Source organism: Fusarium proliferatum (genome assembly GCF_900067095.1).
Source record: "Fusarium proliferatum ET1 genome assembly, contig: FPRO_scaffold012, whole genome shotgun sequence".
Lineage (NCBI taxonomy): Eukaryota > Fungi > Ascomycota > Sordariomycetes > Hypocreales > Nectriaceae > Fusarium > Fusarium proliferatum.
Window position 1 is genome coordinate 209,560 of NW_022194801.1, and position 16,267 is coordinate 225,826.

Below are 16,267 nucleotides of genomic sequence, written 5' to 3' on the forward strand. Positions count from 1 at the left end.
ATAGGTGAATTAAAAAGCCTCGCTCTGGATCATGACAAGTTTCCATGCAAGCACCGTATTATGAGTTGCCCTATTTAGGTTATATGGCAGCAGAACGGGGGGGGGGGGTTGTTGCGAGTATGGTAAGATGTAGATATAATTGATCAATTTCGCGCTATGAAAACTTCCTTAAACTTCAACACCCTCGATCAATTCCTGATACAACGCTCCCAGCCTAACAACCCCAACTACAGATACATGTAACTCTCCCCGATATGTCCTTGTTAAGCACTCCGCAGATTTTACTTCTTGTACAAATTCTAGAAGCCACCATTAGGATGGATAAGAACTTTCGTATATCCGTCGATTCGCTTGTCAAACTTCTCGTAGGCCACTTCAGCTTCTTCAATGTTGATCTCATGCGAGACAACGAAGCTGGGCTTAGCACGACCAGAAATGATGAGATCTCGGAGATATCTGTTGTAAGACTTGACATTACATTGGCCAGTGCCGATAGTAAGCCCCTAAGTGAATGTTAAAATCCAGTTCGATTAGCCCGAGAGGACTATAAATCATACCTTTTCGAACAGCTTGCCGAAGCTAAGACTAATCATACCCTTCGCCGAAGCTTCGTCAGAAGCACCAGGATCACTAGGGACGTAGAGACCTGGAATACCCAGCCCACCACAAGCTCTGGTCACTCGAATCATGTTTTCCAACACAATATTAGGCTGCTCAGTATCACCGCTCTTACTGACAGCCTGGTACCCGACAGCATCCACAGATCGATCAACCTCCTCTCCGTCGTTGGCCTTGATGATCATGTCAACAGCATCTCCCTTTGAAAAATCAATAGGCGTGCAGCCGATCTTCTCAGCGGCCTGAAGGCGCTCGGGAACACGGTCAACAACGAATACTCTGGATGCGCCACGAAGAACGGCAGAGTAAGCGGCCATGAGACCGACGGGGCCAGCACCGAAGACAGCAACGCTCTCGCCTGATCGGAAGCCAGAAATCTCAACCCCGTGCCATCCGGTGGGGAAGATATCTGCAAAATATGAACAAAGAACTCAGAGATAGAAGACAGATATACAGACCAGCCAACAAAATAAAATCAGCTTCATGCTCCTTGCCAGCAGGGAGCTTGAGAGCGTTGAAGTCAGCATAAGGAACCCGGATATACTGAGCCTGTCCTCCTCGATAAGGACCCATGGCGACATAGCCATAAGCACCTCCGGCAAATCCGGGGTTGACACCAGTGCAGAAAGCAGTTCTGCCCTCTTCACAGTTACGGCATCGGCCATCAGCGACGTTGAAGGGCATGACGACTCGGTCTCCTTTCTTTAGCAGCGTGACGCCTTCGCCAAGCTGTTCGACAATGCCCATGTTCTCGTGACCTGTGAGATTAGTAAGGAGGTCAATTGTGTGAGCACAGGAGCTGTACCAAAGGTAATGCCGGGTTCCGCTGCTGTTCGGCCTTCATACATGCTATGGTTTGTGAGCATTACTTCTTGTGTACATATTGGTCCCCTTACTGTAAGTCGGAGCCGCAGATGGCAGCCTGAGTATTTATCAGTTACTACGATATAATAAGGTACCTAGAGATTCGGTAGTCTTACAGTCGTAACCTTGACAATGACGTCGTCAGGATGCTCGAGCTTAGGGAGTTCTATCTCCTGAACCTTGACCTTGTAAGGGCCTTGGTAGTTGACAGCCTTCATAGTTTGCGTAGTCATGATGAATAGTGATGATGCAAGTGTATAAGTCGACTTGGGAGTAGCAAAGAAGGAAGATGCATAGTATTTGAGTTTAATAAATACACGATTATTTATACCCCGCGTTTCCAAGCATCACAGCCACGTCCTCTTGTCATGATTACCACAGGCAGGTCGGGACTTGCTCGGGATTCTTACCGTCATCGTCTAACCTTTGTTGCCTTTTCGAGATGCCTCGATGGTAGGTTACTGCGGGGAAGCCAAGCCAGAATAACCTACCATTCTCGTCAATCTAGGGTAGAGAACGGCCCCACTCCTTGGGTGGGATGCAGTACATCCATAGGTATCTTCACCCCATTGTTGAGGTTAACCAGCTGTGGCTCCAGAGGATCTGGTATAAACCCTCGAGCGGTATCGGTCAGTGAATGAAGAATAACACATCGTGAATCTAGGCCTATCTAAAACAAACCAATTTGCTCACCATGCTGGATGTGTACATAAGAACGAGCAGTGGGGAGGACACCAGTCGGCGGAAATGGCCTAATCAAGCGACTGAGAATGGTGACTTGACCTACAGCCAAATAAGGAAGATCTCCCCGCGGAGCATTTGAACTACACAGATCTTGGTGCAAAATCAACCTCTTTTACAATTCGGAGAGAAGGCCAGCGAGTATAAATAACTATATTAGCAGTCAGTCCGCAAAAGGAGGTTCGCTCCCTTTTGTACGTGACATGTCCCGTCTCCATAGCATTGCATTGGGGTCTCCCTCTTGAGTAGGGAGACCAACCTCGCCATGCCACATCTCGGAAGGGAAATAAAAGAAGTGCTGCAATACGAGAGTGCTATATAGAAAGAATCACAGTTCGAATTTTAATTCTTCTGGTTGAGACTCATCTTTCGTGCACAATCTTGTTCTATTTGTGACCCGATCGATACATACCTAACTTACACAAACATCAGGATATAGGCCGAAAGAGTGATACAAAACAATCCTTCAGTTGAATGCCGGGCCGGGAAAATGGTTGAGACTGACTGAGATTTGTCTTGACTCTCCGTTGGTCAATGGGTCAGTCCAGCACGCTGGAACCCTGCGAATTGGGCAGAACATCGGATTTTCTTTCCTACGGTAAGTCTGTGTAAGTCACATGGTGTTAGGCATCTGTGGAAATGGAAAACCCGGAATTCACTAGTTACGTGGTAAACCGCAATAAATTGTGAGACACCCACTCTCCCAGAACGTGCAGCCACCTGCAGGTAATCCGACCAAGAAATCGTACAAAGATCACACTTTACGTTTGAGGCCGAGAGGCTTCTAGAATCTCAAAGACAAAAGCGCAAGCAACGTTACACAGAAAATTATTGCGAAGGCATGACAAAGCAGGCATGGCTTTCATTGAATGACGTTCCCGGGTTGGACAAGTCCCCTGATGTCTCACAACCATGCGATCTCCCATCACGACCACACCGCTTTACATTGTTTGCAACACGAAATATTCAATAACGGTATTTAACCATACGTTGTGTGGCCACAATTATTCGCTGGTGATGTTTGTTATTGGGATCGCTCATGGCTGCATTGTGAGGCGATGTCGCTGTGTCAACACCTGGATAAGATCACGAAAATCACACAATTTGAGAACATATGATGTTTGAGTACAACGCAATTATGTCATTGAATGTCTAAAATACTGCTATGGCAGCTTTTTCCATATTCCTCCATCCAATTAATGCTATTAGTCTAATGAATGTCATGGAGATCGTTGATTATATCCGTCCGTCGTCACGGCGTAGTCGTGGATGAAGAGTGGTATCCCAAAAAAAGCAAAGTCCAACTCCAAAAGCTTGCGCTTAAAGGGTATTAAAAAGATATTGTCATGAATCGCGAATAAAGAACAAGTGTCGTGAGAATAGTGCACCCTTACAGGACAGCCTGCATCTCGAGGACAGGAACCTTGAGCTGCTTCTGCTGGCAAGTCACCCGACGGTTGGAGTAGGCCTTGTCACCGCCAGCCTTGTAGTGAGCGTTCTTCCAGGTCTTCTCGGTACACTTGGGAGTGAAAGTTGTGTTGCCCTTGGCCTCGTACCAACCGCCCTCCTTCACGCAGGACCAGTGCTGGAAGATGGCGATGACGCCGGACTTGCGGTTGTACTTGAACGAAGCAGAGTCGCCCTCGAAGGGCACATCGCAGTTGTAGTCGGTGTTACCAGTGAAGAAATCCTTCTTGGCGTCTGTGGACTTGCCTGAGCACTTGCCCTCATAACCGACACCACGGTTCTGAAGGGTGAAAGTGACGGTGGCAGAGTTTGTCTGCTTTGTGGGAGTGTTTTGGGTGTAGACGGCCTCGTACTTGAAGTCCTTGACAGTCCATTCAGTGACCTTGCTGCCCTTGTCCATACAAGTCTCTCGCTTGGTGAGAGTCTGAGGGAGGGCCATGGCGGAGGTGGCGAGGCAGAGAAGGGTGAAGAATTGCATGTTGGCGATTATTGAGAGGCTACTGCAAAGTAGTACGAGTTGAGGGAGGAGTTGAGAAAGATTTTAAGACTGATTATAAGGAGCAGTGAGGAGGTTGGTCTGTGAAAGAGACTAGGTAGACTGCGGGTTGATGCAGGATGATCTTTGTCTGTGATGGGAGATGATGATCTTTTGGAGTTGAAGTCAATTGATGATGATCTTTTAACCTCGAATACGCGAGCAGACAAGGTCTTCTTTATACTTCAACCTAACTCACTTGGTTACCAGTGAATTATGCATATCCGTGACTCAGATAGGACCGAATTCACTACATTCTCAGCACAAGCGTTGAGAATGATGGAGAATATGTCAAGTGACGCACCACAACTCACCCAACTTCCAGTACAGTAAGGTGCACTTGCTGGGATCTCGTATTCCCGCCGTGGGGCTATGTCCTCAGCTCGGCAGTCCGGTACGGTTTTGTGCATGCACAGCGCGCCTAAAATAGTAGCTCAGGTAACTAACAAAGGCCCAGAACCTCTTTCTACAGGGTGATACTATTGCTTTCCTGTGTGCTGTTATTGATTCTTGATTCGAGATATTAGGGGTACGTTGTATTAATCTTGCTGGTCTATGCTACCCCGACGGACGATGCGGGACGGAAAATATAATGCGCTGTCAAAGGTCCCAGGAATGCCATAATCTGTAGCGGATTACCCCAAAAGATCACAAGCTTCCACTGAATGCCTGCCGGGGTCTTCTGTAAGTCAGCGTTGAAGACCCGCTTACAGTGGAGGAGTCTAGAGTCTAGGAACCAGGCCGTAGGTCCGCATGAAACATTGACGACTGGTGGGCTTTTCTTTATGCTTGTTTGATCACGCTCAAGGTTCTTTGCAGAGTTATTCAAGTTGAGCTTCTACAATGAGTTAGTTGGACCTTCACCAGCCACCACACGTATTGACGGCAGACGGGCTAACCGTCGTCAAACAGTTTTCCGTGCCGTCAAAGTTCAAGGGTGGCTGGCATATGCACTAAGCTAACGCGAAAATCGAAAGATCACTAACATCATGGATCTTGGTAACTTTCATGGCATATCAAAGCTCTCATGAGGTAATTATGTTGGGAAAAACTCTTCAAGCTTGGTTACTAGGCCGGTAAGAATAGGGTAGTAACAAAGGATCAAAATATTGGACAGTCTTTGCAAGCTTGCGACGAATGATATCTCGTAGAACGGTACACAGTCACGATGTACGTATGCATGCAAGTCAAAGCAAAAGGCATGATAACACGACAGGCAACAGCAACGGATCCTCGTGGCAAATTCACAAGTTACGCTGTGTGTGTAGATTTTCAACTCCCAACTGTCCCAGTCCTTGTCAAAAGCGGGAAAAGCGGAAGAAACCTCAAGAAGCTGGACTGTGCCGTGTCTAATTCTAGACCCAGGATCCAACCCCATCTCACCAACCTATGATCGGCGAGTCCACCTCTCCGCATAAACGAGAGGAACAACGACGGCCATCGAATGTTTGAACAGGCACGGGGAGAGGGGAGAGGCACAGGTTGGGCCCTGTTACGGTGACCGTCAGGGGGCTTTACTGTTCATTCACCGTCCGCAACGTTTCCGTCAATCATAACTCCAGGTATACACTTTTATTAAGCGTGCCACAAACAATTTCCAATGACGGCTATCAGCCAACTCCAAGAGAGCGGTCTGCGGGCGATTGCCTCATTGACATTTCACGGCGCTAGGTATCCGATGGCATTGACCGCTAGTGATCTAGGTCTGTGGAACCCCAGAAAGCCTCGGCAGGGGTCTTCCCTCTCAGCTCATGACTTGCATCCCGCCCCGTCATGCATGGTGTTGCTAAACATATCGACAGGCAAACAATAATTATTAGGTTGTCCAAGTGGACGTGGGCTTCTGACGTTTACGTGACATCGTTTCTCTCTCTTTTCTGCTCAATTGCCGTGTTTGTTCATATCTTGCGAGTTTTCTTTTTTGAGCATCTGTCTCGGACGGAGCCACGTTTATTGCATGTGCGACGGCCCGTATCGGTATCCCACCAGCCGCCGACGCCGGAGCCGATTGACGACGGGACATTTGTGATCCCGCTGTCGGAAGTCTGGGACTTTACTTGTGAGAGGCTGCGTCGTTTTGTACGATGTCGAGTATTGGCTGGTAGCGAGGAATGACGTCCACTGTCTAGGTACCGAATGGCCCCGTGTGAAGGTCGAAGCTGAACCTTGCAGAGCGCGAGGACTTCAATTCTATGTGAAACCTTATAGTTTGGCTGCCTCATCGATTGCTCTCTTCGTCTACGCCTTGTGCCTTCGGGAGACGTTTGTCAAGCTCTTGAGCATTTCCCATTTGACAAATAGCCAGTATCTAACCGAGTCTTGAAGTGGTATATCTCCAAACAGGTTCTTATCCCACTGCAAAAGTGCGGCTCTTTCGTGGATCACAGTGGCTTAAGCCACCGTCGGCGTTCAACAACACCCATCTGTACGATTTCGGACTTTTACCAACTGCGATGCTACGTTGAACCTTTGCCTCGTCATGTATCTATGCGAGTAATGGAAGACTCGTCCCGTGTTCTCAACGTCCTTCTGTATTGTTACGGGCGATTCATCGAAGCAATTGGCTTTGGAAGATGGTTACGTATCATTGGCCTTGAAGCAAATGAATCTCGACAGCATGTAAAGGCACTTTTTGATATGTAACCATCGTATCGCGGCCAAGGCAAATGTAGTGACATGACCTGCTTGTTGAAAGAACAAACTTATTCGGCAGTCCTTGTCATGCAACTGCGTGAAGTCTACGAACGAAATTAGACGTCGTGACGACGATAGATTATGGAAACAGTAAAAGTATCCTCGACGCAACTGTAGCTTGTATTCATAGTTCTCAGGTTTAATGTACTATGTGAAGCAGCGAAATGAGATGCATGTGTATGAGAGAAAAGAGATATCCGAGTTGATTCAAAACCGAGATCACAGCGTTTGCTATTGGATATCTCTAATAGTCGTTACTCAAACCCCTCAAGGCAGGCGCTTGCCTGAGCGCGTAGCTTGGCCAACTTCAGAGTTGGTAGTATCTTCGGCATATCTCTTATACGCAATGATGTATCGTTCGTCGGCACTCCAGGTCTCCTTCACACTGTCGCGACTGAGAATTGCGTCATACCACTTCTTCCACCTCTTCCAAATCTCTCCATCTTTACCTTCTCCAGATTCCGGGATACCATGGCCGCCCTCCTTGTAGTGATCAATTAGAAACAAACGCTTCGCCCATGGTGCTAAGCAAATATCCACAAGACTCAGAGTCGAGCCGAGAAACCATGGGCCTTCAGGGTCCATCTCCTCAACGAGAGACTTGATGCGTCCTCTCAGTTCTTCTCGTGCCTCATCAAGGCTGAAAGGCTTGTCGAGAGTGTGCTGCATCAGCTTGTACCATGAGGGAATGATGCGTGTGCTGATATGATCGATCCAAATACGACATCTTGCCTTCTCATATGGATCGGTAGGAAGAAGTCGAGGCCCATACTTAGACTCATCCGTGAACGTCTCATCGAGATATTCACAAATGATGTTGCTCTCGAACAGAGGCTTCTGTACCTTGCCCTTCGAGTCAACGGGTACTGCAAGAGTAGGGACCAATCCACGGGGATTCATGGCCATAAAGTGAGCCTCTTTCTTGTATGGGTTGATCTCTACATATTGATGGGGAATCTTCTTTTCGTGAATAGTGATCCAAGTTCGTTGGACGAATGGGCAGAACCAGCCTCCGTAGAGCTTCAGCGGATGCTCTTCAGCATGTTGAGCTGCAAACTTGGCGGCTGCGCCAGATGGTTCTGGAGGTAGAGAAGTGTCGACGTTTGTCATGATGGACCTAGCTCTGATATTAATGAACCTTGTTTTTCTTGACCAAGCTGAAAGCAGGGCTTGCAAGAAATAGGTTTGTTGCATGTCTAACGATGGTGATGGGCTGAGGTCGAGTTAATGACGTCGAAGTAAAGGTGGAGTTTAGAGTCAGGAAATGGTTGGTAGGCGACATCTTGTTCAATAATTACGCTGCACAACGCTCATTAAAATTGTGATATGTATTCCTAGACCTCAACTCAGTCTTGGTATCCCAAGACTTATACATATCGGTAAGACTTATTACAATGGGCGTTGGCTGACCATGATTTCCATCCATTGAATGAGCTTAGACATTACCTGAAGTATGACATATGACGAACAGTGCATAATGGTACTCGACACCGTCTTCTTATCGTTATCGCCGCTATCGAGTCAACCAAGCCATTTTATTCCACCAACTCTTACAAACTAAACCATAAAATGTCAGATTCAAGAGCGTCGCGGTTCACGCCGCAGAATAAAACTACCAATGAACGACTCTCCACGCATACGGTCGGTCTCGTTGCCCTCTCCGATTTTCGCAAGCGACGCGCCGAAGTCCTTGAACAACAGGAGCGTGAATCTCGAGAAGCTGCGTTTTCAGGCACGTCCACTCCGGATGCTTCCTTGACAGGCACTCCTGACATCGCTGGCAGTGATTCTGGAAGTGGTGCGCAACCATTGAAGAAGAAGAAAAAGAAGCTGGGGAAGAAGCTGTTATCGTTCGACGATGAAGAGGGTGAGGATGAGGGGCCATTGGTAAAACCGACGAAGACCAAGAAGGCTCGCGCAGACGATACCGAAGGTAATGAAGGCGAGGTCAAGACCAAATTCAAGGCAAATGCTTCGGTGGGCATAGTGCCCAAAGCCATGACGAAAGCTGCGTTGCGCAAGGAAGCCGCTGAACGAGACGCATTACGCCGCGAATTCTTGGCTATACAAGCAGCCGTCAAAGCAACCGAGATTGCGCTACCTTTCGTATTCTACGACGGGACTAATATTCCTGGTGGAATCGTCAGATTGAAGAAGGGCGACTTCATATGGGTGTTCCTCGACAAAAGCCGCAAAGTCGGCGCCGATCTGGGCGTGGGTGAAAAGTCCAATGCAAGGAGGGAATGGGCCAGAGTTGGAGTGGACGATTTGATGCTTGTTCGTGGAACAGTCATTATACCTCACGTAAGTCTTCTCGCTGACGCTTATTATTGAACAGTTTCTGATTGCTATCTAGCATTATGACTTCTACTTCTTCGCCATGAACAAGACACCCGGTCCTGATGGCGAGCCTGTATTTAAGTACAGTGCGGAGCCTCCCCGAAAACCCGAATCGATCGATAATGCCGAACCCAGTGATCCTCTCGTCACGCCCGCCTCCAAGGCTGCTGCTGCGGATGCGCTTCCCGATATCAGCACCCTTGAGGGCGCCGACGAAGATCCCACCCTTACTAAAGTTGTTGATAGGCGGTGGTACGAGAAGAACAAACATATCTTTCCTGCGAGTATGTGGCAGGAGTTTGACCCCGAGAAGGACTACGGGAAGGAGGTGAGGAAGGATGCTGGTGGTAATACGTTCTTCTTCTCGCGCTGAGATGGTGCTGTCGACTGTCACAAAACATCGATATGTGTTTGGAAATGCGTTGTGTCGACTCCTTGGGCGTTGGATATATCACGAGTGGATCACCTTTGAGTTTGGCTGAGAGGTCATAGAGACACTCAAAACGCGTGGGAGAAGCCTCAACCGAAGAGCATCCAGCCTGCCCAGCACGCGCCTGCGAGCACCCACCATCCAGGCCAGAAGAGCATGAGGAAGACCATATTCCCGCTGCCGAGAATGAAGACGGCGAATTCGTACCAGAGCTTTTTTCGTAATCTCTGGACATTCTTGGAGTTCCATGCACTGGCGACGGCTTGGGTAGACATGTTGAAGCTGTGAAAAGCGCTATACTTTGTTGCGATGAGGACGTTTAGGGACACGATCTTGCTCCCCTGGAGGACGGCGACGAACGCGCTGCTCGCGATGATGCAGGCATGGAGGCAAAGGAAGATGGAGATTGAACCGACAAGGCTTTGGAAGCGAAGGGCAATTTGTAGTGACGGAACGATCAACCTGGTGATGTCGGACCGGGGATGAGTCGAAACGTTCAGATCCACTTTAGAAGCCGTTAGAAGTGTAGCTTTGTCCATGATCTCGATCTGGGGATGGAGTCTCGATTAAGTACCGAAATGAACCAACGGTAGATCGAGGCTTGCAACAGCACAAGAATACCAGAGAAGAAACGAGAATGTTTTTGACTTATTCAATAAACCCCACCATCTGCAGTATTGATTGACTCTTTGGTGTTTATATAAATTATCTTCAATTCCGACCCCCACTCTGCATCTCCATAGCATGCCCAACACCTCCCGCATCCAACGGCAAACGCGAGGCTTTTTACCGTCTAGAACGGTCACAAGCCCGAAACTCGACAATCACATTGCGCTTCTGCCAAACGTAACTTGCTGATATGAAGCCTCAGGCCCGTTTCAAGCCCCTCATCCAGGGCAGAGTGAGCGATTGAAGGGTTGCAACGCGACGACCCACGGCGACACGTGGGGCCGCTGATTCGTTGCTCGGGAGACTCTTATTGACAATTGAATAGCGAGCGCGGGATGGATCATGGCCTCGATGCCGGATCTGGATAGGTAGTGGGTGAGATCTTCAAGACCCTGAGTAAGGGACTTTGCTGCACGTGGGAGTGAAATCGTCTTTTGGGGGAGTCAGAGACTAGCAAACATGGGAAAGTTAATCGTGTGGATTCGTGGAATAGCCATAACATATGGCGTCCAAGGTAAGCTATTGTATGGAGTGCAGCGGGAGCCAAGCCCCAATGACAGACTCCACGTGGGAACCTGGCTGCCGTCGTTCGCTCGTCGAGGCCCGAGTATCGACTGATCGTCGACCGTTCCGGATTTTAACGATCGGGGGATTCCCGAGACGGAGTACGGTATTTGTAAAGCGTAGTCCGGGCTTGTAAAATGGTAGCAACGCTTGGCTACAAGGAATGAAGCGCTGTTCGTTACTATAGCCCATGTATAGGCCAACATTCTTTGTCTATGCTTGACTGTATTGGGGAAATAAATTCTGTCTCTGGTTTCATCAAGTATAGTCCCGTATGATTCGCTCTGTAGCAGGTAAATAAATAATTTCGATTTAAGAAAGACATACAGCATTAATCAACTCTTACTTCAGCTTCTTAGTCCACCAACTCTTCTGAGGTAACAGTACTCTCCCCTAGATACCCAATTTACACGCTTGCCTTTTTCGCCTCCTTCAAATCACTTCGAGTCTGAACCAGCTTGGACATCTCCTTCGCAGTCTCAGATTCAAGCCTAGAAAAGCCCTTGATGACTCCCTCTCGATCACCCATACCCATCTCTTGGCTCATCTTGAATTTTCCTCCCATGTGCGTGATATCAATTTCGATTCCAATGATACTCTTCTTCAGAAGCTCGATGAACCGATCAGGGGCATCAGATACCTTCCAGTCCACAGGGTTGTCGCCGCCAGTAAAGCCCATGACATTAGTCTCAGCGTGGCGGCTGAGGTCAGAAATCTGTTTCGAAAGAAATTGTCCAGCCTCGTCGGTCTTGGTATCGTAGAAGACTTTGGCGCGGCCGTAGACCTGTGCTGCGGCGTAGTTCCATGTTGGAACAACCTTTCCAGTCGTGGGCTTGGTTTCTGTGTAGAACTTTGGTGTGACATAGTGTTGAATAGGAGAGTTGAAAATGACTATAACGTCCTGCTCGATTACATTATCCAGGTTCGGATTTTCGGTGAGGTTCTCGATCATGGCTTTGCTCTGAGGGTTGACTCGGGCGAGGTGACCTCGTAGCTTTCCCAGCTCCGTCTCGCTTGATTCATCCTCGATGTCTAGAACGAAAGGTATATGGCTGGACTGAAGAAAAGGGAAGTTTGGGGAGGGAATGGCGGTAGTCAGAAGACCCAATGGGTTCTCTCGAATCAGCTTCCTGAGCACCGGAAGCTCGGTTTCGGCGTGAGGTCCTTTGATGTACATTTTTGTTGAACTTGGATATTCGAATACGAAGAGTGTGATTTTGGGAAGATACTGAGTAGAGAACAGAATTTCAAATTCTGTGGCGGGTATTTATTTGCCGGCAGTCAAGAGTCATCCAAGGACTATACAAAAACAAAGGAATGCCCTGGACCAATTACAAGAGCTGTAATAGCAATTCAGGGTGCTGGCTTGAGTATCTCCTCGGAGCTTTATTTTAGCCAGCGGCATCGAGGTCGATCATATGGAATCATTATAGCTTTGTATATGTTAAACTGACTTGCTTTGCCCACAATCGTCATAGTCATGTGGGAACTCATAAGGATGGCGGGCTCCAGTAGATCAGTCTCACGAGTCCATTCCTATTTCGTATAATTTTGACGACTGACTTGTCTTGGTATTTGAAGCTGAGTCACAGGCCATTAACAAACGCGATGCTCAGTAGTGGTCGGACAAGCCTAGCCTCTAACAACTTCGTTGTGGGAGTGTCATAAATTGCCGAGACTTGACAGGCTGCAATGTCGAACCATATTTACAGCTGAACTTTGTAAACCAAATTTCTGATTGGTTATTGATGCCATCTTGGCTTTGGAATCATTCTTCAAGTTTGCGGGGCTGCGGGGTTGAAAGATGTCTGAATGGTTCGATGTTTTAAGCTGCATCTTTTGTTTTACGACTCATCTAATCAGCTGGATTTTATTGCGTAACTATAAGTGACTTCCATGGAATTATGGCTGATTGGGGAAACAATAAGCAATCATCATTTTTGCCTCTTTGGGAAGTTTATATCCGTCAGAGTAGTACGTGGGCGGCAGATGTGTAAACTCACGGCTGGAGAAGACTTGCCTGCTTGTGTGAGCTATAGTAGGACTCATAAGTATATATGATTTGTAATTTCCTTCACTATGGCGCCTTGCGATTTGGAAACATCATATTGTGTTTCCTTTTCGGGGCATATAGACTTAACTTGCATAAACGCGATATTCGGGGTTCTATGTTTGGGACCCTGAGACTGGAAGCAAGGAAGCTCTTCCGTTGTCTTTGGTATAAGCACAAGGAGATGTTTTGTATGATCTTTGGTGGCTTTTATGATAATAGATTTAAAGATACAAAGATGCTTTAATCGTTATTATTTCATTCTGAACGCTATGCACTATGAACTCAATGCTAATCCCAAGCAGCAATCCAGAACTTAAGCAGCGACTGGAACAATCTTGGCTTCCTCCTTGACCTCCTGCTTAACTTCTTCCTTAGTAGCTCCATTGCTGCCATCGGTGCCGCTTTTGCCATTTTGTCGCTCCTTCAGAGCAGCTCGTACGCCAGGTAGGATGTATCGACCATAATCGATGGCATCGTTCAGGTTATCGTATCCACGGATAGAGATGAGCTCAGCGCCAAGGTTGACATAGTCAAGAATAGAATCAATAATAGTCTGGTGAGAGCCTACCAGGGCTGTAGATGCACCTCGAGCATTGGTGGCTGTGACGGTAGGATACCAGAGAGCACGATCTTGGACCTCACCCTTCTTGGCGATATCTAGCAGACGTTGGGACCCAACGTTCTGGGGGCGGTTGTCATTCGGTGCAGCCTTGCCAATCCCCTTGGGTCGGTTCTCCTTGAGGAGGTCTAGGGTTCGGTGAGCCTTTGCCCAAGCGATCTCTTCTGTATCGCCGATGATAGGTCGGAAGGTAACCCAGATGCGAGGACGATCTTGACGGCCAGCCTTCTCAGCCTCGGCGTAGATACGATCGATCTGCTCCTTGGTTTCCTTGAGCGGTTCGCCCCACAGACCAAAGATATCGGCGAGAGCGCCACCAATACGGTAGGCATCATCAGATGAACCGCCTACTGAGACGTCGATGTGCCCATTCGTGGGGCGGACTTGGTTGGAAAAGTTCTTGAAAGTATAGTACTTGCCCTCCCAGTCGAAAGGCTCAGGGGAAGCCCATGCCCGTCGGAGAATCTTGATATACTCCTCTTGACGAGCATATCGCTCAGACTTATTCAAGAAATCACCCTCACGGGCTTGCTCAGTATCATCTCCACCAGCAATGAAGTGAACAACAACTCGGCCCTTGCCAAGCTGGTCAAGTGTAGCGAGAGCCTTGGCAGCGACGGTAGGGTAGAGGGTATTAGGGCGAAGAGCAATGACAATCTTGATTTGCTTGGTAACAGCTAGGATAGTGGCACCGATGGTGAAGGGGTCAAAGGAAGAGGAGTGATAGGGGATCAAAGTGTAGTTGAACTCGTAATCATCAAGATTCCGGGCATACCGGACGAGGAACTCTGGATCGATTCCAGCCCCGGGAATGGGGTTGAGCTCCGTAGAGGGGTTAGGGAAAGTTAGGCTGATGAATTCTGTAGGCATTTCGGCGCTGAGTTGTATGATATTATCTGATTTTAACGAAGCTGAAATCCGAGAGGTATCCCCAACTCTTATATCAATACTAACGTTACCTCGAAGTTGTTTTAGACCCGTTGTATATGCGTGCTAGTCGAGTTTCATTATTAATATCGAGTATGGCGAAATATTGCGACAGATGGTTGATGATCACGCCTTCGCACCCACCCCGATCTCGGCTTTTTAAGATCAACTGAAACCTTTGTCTGAGAGATTAAGAGATTAAGAGATTAAGAGAACTATGAAAACATCTATTCTATTTGGAACGTATACTTGGTTAAAGACGCGGTGATGATATAAATTTGCAATTTGTAGCTCAAATAAGTCTCATGCCCATCATGACCCACCTTGATAATTCACAAACTTTTCCAGTTGATATCCTAACTCTATTGCCAGTATTATTAGCCATTTGGCTCTTCAGATCTTCTCCAAGGTTCCCCGCTCACTTGCCCTCCAGCTTGTATCCTTATCCTCTTATGTGACAGGGTCTACGATGGCGTCAGATTGAAACAGATCCACCATAATGACACCTGCGGCCACCACCGACGGATCGATGTACCCGAATTCGATGCTATAAAGGTTCTTGAGCACCTCATTGGATACATTTATCGAAATCCTTATCTGGAGAGTCTGTCTCTATGAGCTGATCGGTCCATATTTGTTCAGATGTGGACTGTCCTAGAAGGTCTGTCGTTCGATCAACCAATACTTATTAGTGGAGGGAGTTGTCAAGATCCGATCATCCAGACTGGACCCTTATTTATAAGCTGCGATGTTTATTCCCGCATGTAGACCCTTGCCGAGTGGGATGTGAAATGCATTGGGGAGATACGGCGTAGACAACTTCACACCTCCGCCCTACCTGATAATCATCTTCTTCACACTGTATGGTTGATATGTTTATCACAGGCTTGAAATTCTGGCAAGGCGTGATTATAATTTCTAAGTAATATGTTCAATATGTATGATTCACTCTGAAGTCGAATTCTTCAACTTACCGTTTTCAATACAGTGGCAACCAGAGTTCTGTTTGAATCTACATAGAGAAAGGCATGTAAGGTTTGCACTTTCAAGTAGCGAGGGTGAAATATCCAGCTGCAACTCAATCTATAGTAACCTTCAAGACTCATCATTACATGGTAGGTCTTCTGGTGAAAAGCTCATTACATCGATCAACACAGAATGCTCAACAGAGGCTGGTAGGAGATACTTATTACATAAGTTGGATATTTTGATCAATTTATGTTTGATTGGTCACTTCGAGGGGTAGAGTAACGTTTAGATCTGAATTTTACATAATTTCGAAGAGTTGGTGGCAATTTGTAGTGATGAAATAGTTACTAAACGAATGCATAGTTGAGGAAGCTAGTATATATAGAGCGTAATGTGATGCCGTTGCTCTTCTTTGAGAAAACTATTGTGCACCTATGGCTACAACCTTGTTCGTGTCGCAGCTCTAAAATGGCAATATTGTAAGGAAAGGGAATTCGGGAAAAATTCAACTTAGGATTGGGATGGTAGTAGCCATGATGTATTCACCTATGCTAGTTGGTTGACTATTGAATCTTGTGATACTTCCATATGATATCAAGGCAAGAACATATTGGAAAATCCCAGGCAACTCAAGTCTCAGGTAATCTATAAGTACCAGGCCATAGTAAGTTGTTCTTACAGTCTAAGCACAACATAGTCTGTGTTTTGAGTTGCTGATATGGTCTTCCTGAAGAATATGCCCAGGCAGCATTTCCTTGCAAGATCTTAACTTGAAGA

At 47.3% G+C, this 16,267-nt stretch overlaps 7 protein-coding genes across 7 annotated transcripts; 1 reads left to right on the plus strand and 6 right to left on the minus strand.

Annotated features, from left to right (window-relative positions):
• Positions 1–299: 299 nt before the first annotated feature.
• FPRO_13170 (uncharacterized protein) lies at positions 300–1,715 on the minus strand (the record flags this gene model as incomplete). Its single annotated transcript, XM_031222594.1, has 6 exons — positions 300–503; positions 558–1,027; positions 1,077–1,376; positions 1,424–1,467; positions 1,515–1,540; positions 1,599–1,715. 6 exons carry the CDS (start codon positions 1,713–1,715, stop codon positions 300–302), a joined length of 1,161 nt encoding a protein of 386 aa, XP_031088037.1.
• A 1,898-nt stretch (positions 1,716–3,613) lies between these two features.
• FPRO_13171 (uncharacterized protein) lies at positions 3,614–4,168 on the minus strand (the record flags this gene model as incomplete). Its single annotated transcript, XM_031222595.1, has 1 exon — positions 3,614–4,168. The coding sequence occupies one exon, from the start codon at positions 4,166–4,168 to the stop codon at positions 3,614–3,616; it is 555 nt and encodes a 184-aa protein (XP_031088038.1).
• A 3,018-nt stretch (positions 4,169–7,186) lies between these two features.
• Positions 7,187–8,029, minus strand: FPRO_13172 (uncharacterized protein; the record flags this gene model as incomplete). The annotated part of the gene is made up of 1 exon (XM_031222596.1): positions 7,187–8,029. The coding sequence occupies one exon, from the start codon at positions 8,027–8,029 to the stop codon at positions 7,187–7,189; it is 843 nt and encodes a 280-aa protein (XP_031088039.1).
• Positions 8,030–8,488: 459 nt separating this feature from the next.
• Positions 8,489–9,632, plus strand: FPRO_13173 (uncharacterized protein; the record flags this gene model as incomplete). Its single annotated transcript, XM_031222597.1, has 2 exons — positions 8,489–9,223; positions 9,276–9,632. The coding sequence occupies 2 exons, from the start codon at positions 8,489–8,491 to the stop codon at positions 9,630–9,632; spliced, it is 1,092 nt and encodes a 363-aa protein (XP_031088040.1).
• A 146-nt stretch (positions 9,633–9,778) lies between these two features.
• On the minus strand, positions 9,779–10,228 carry FPRO_13174 (uncharacterized protein; the record flags this gene model as incomplete). Its single annotated transcript, XM_031222598.1, has 1 exon — positions 9,779–10,228. The coding sequence occupies one exon, from the start codon at positions 10,226–10,228 to the stop codon at positions 9,779–9,781; it is 450 nt and encodes a 149-aa protein (XP_031088041.1).
• A 1,100-nt stretch (positions 10,229–11,328) lies between these two features.
• Positions 11,329–12,099, minus strand: FPRO_13175 (putative transcriptional regulator; the record flags this gene model as incomplete). The annotated part of the gene is made up of 1 exon (XM_031222599.1): positions 11,329–12,099. One exon carries the CDS (start codon positions 12,097–12,099, stop codon positions 11,329–11,331), a length of 771 nt encoding a protein of 256 aa, XP_031088042.1.
• A 1,189-nt stretch (positions 12,100–13,288) lies between these two features.
• Positions 13,289–14,464, minus strand: FPRO_13176 (uncharacterized protein; the record flags this gene model as incomplete). The annotated part of the gene is made up of 1 exon (XM_031222600.1): positions 13,289–14,464. One exon carries the CDS (start codon positions 14,462–14,464, stop codon positions 13,289–13,291), a length of 1,176 nt encoding a protein of 391 aa, XP_031088043.1.
• Positions 14,465–16,267: the final 1,803 nt, after the last annotated feature.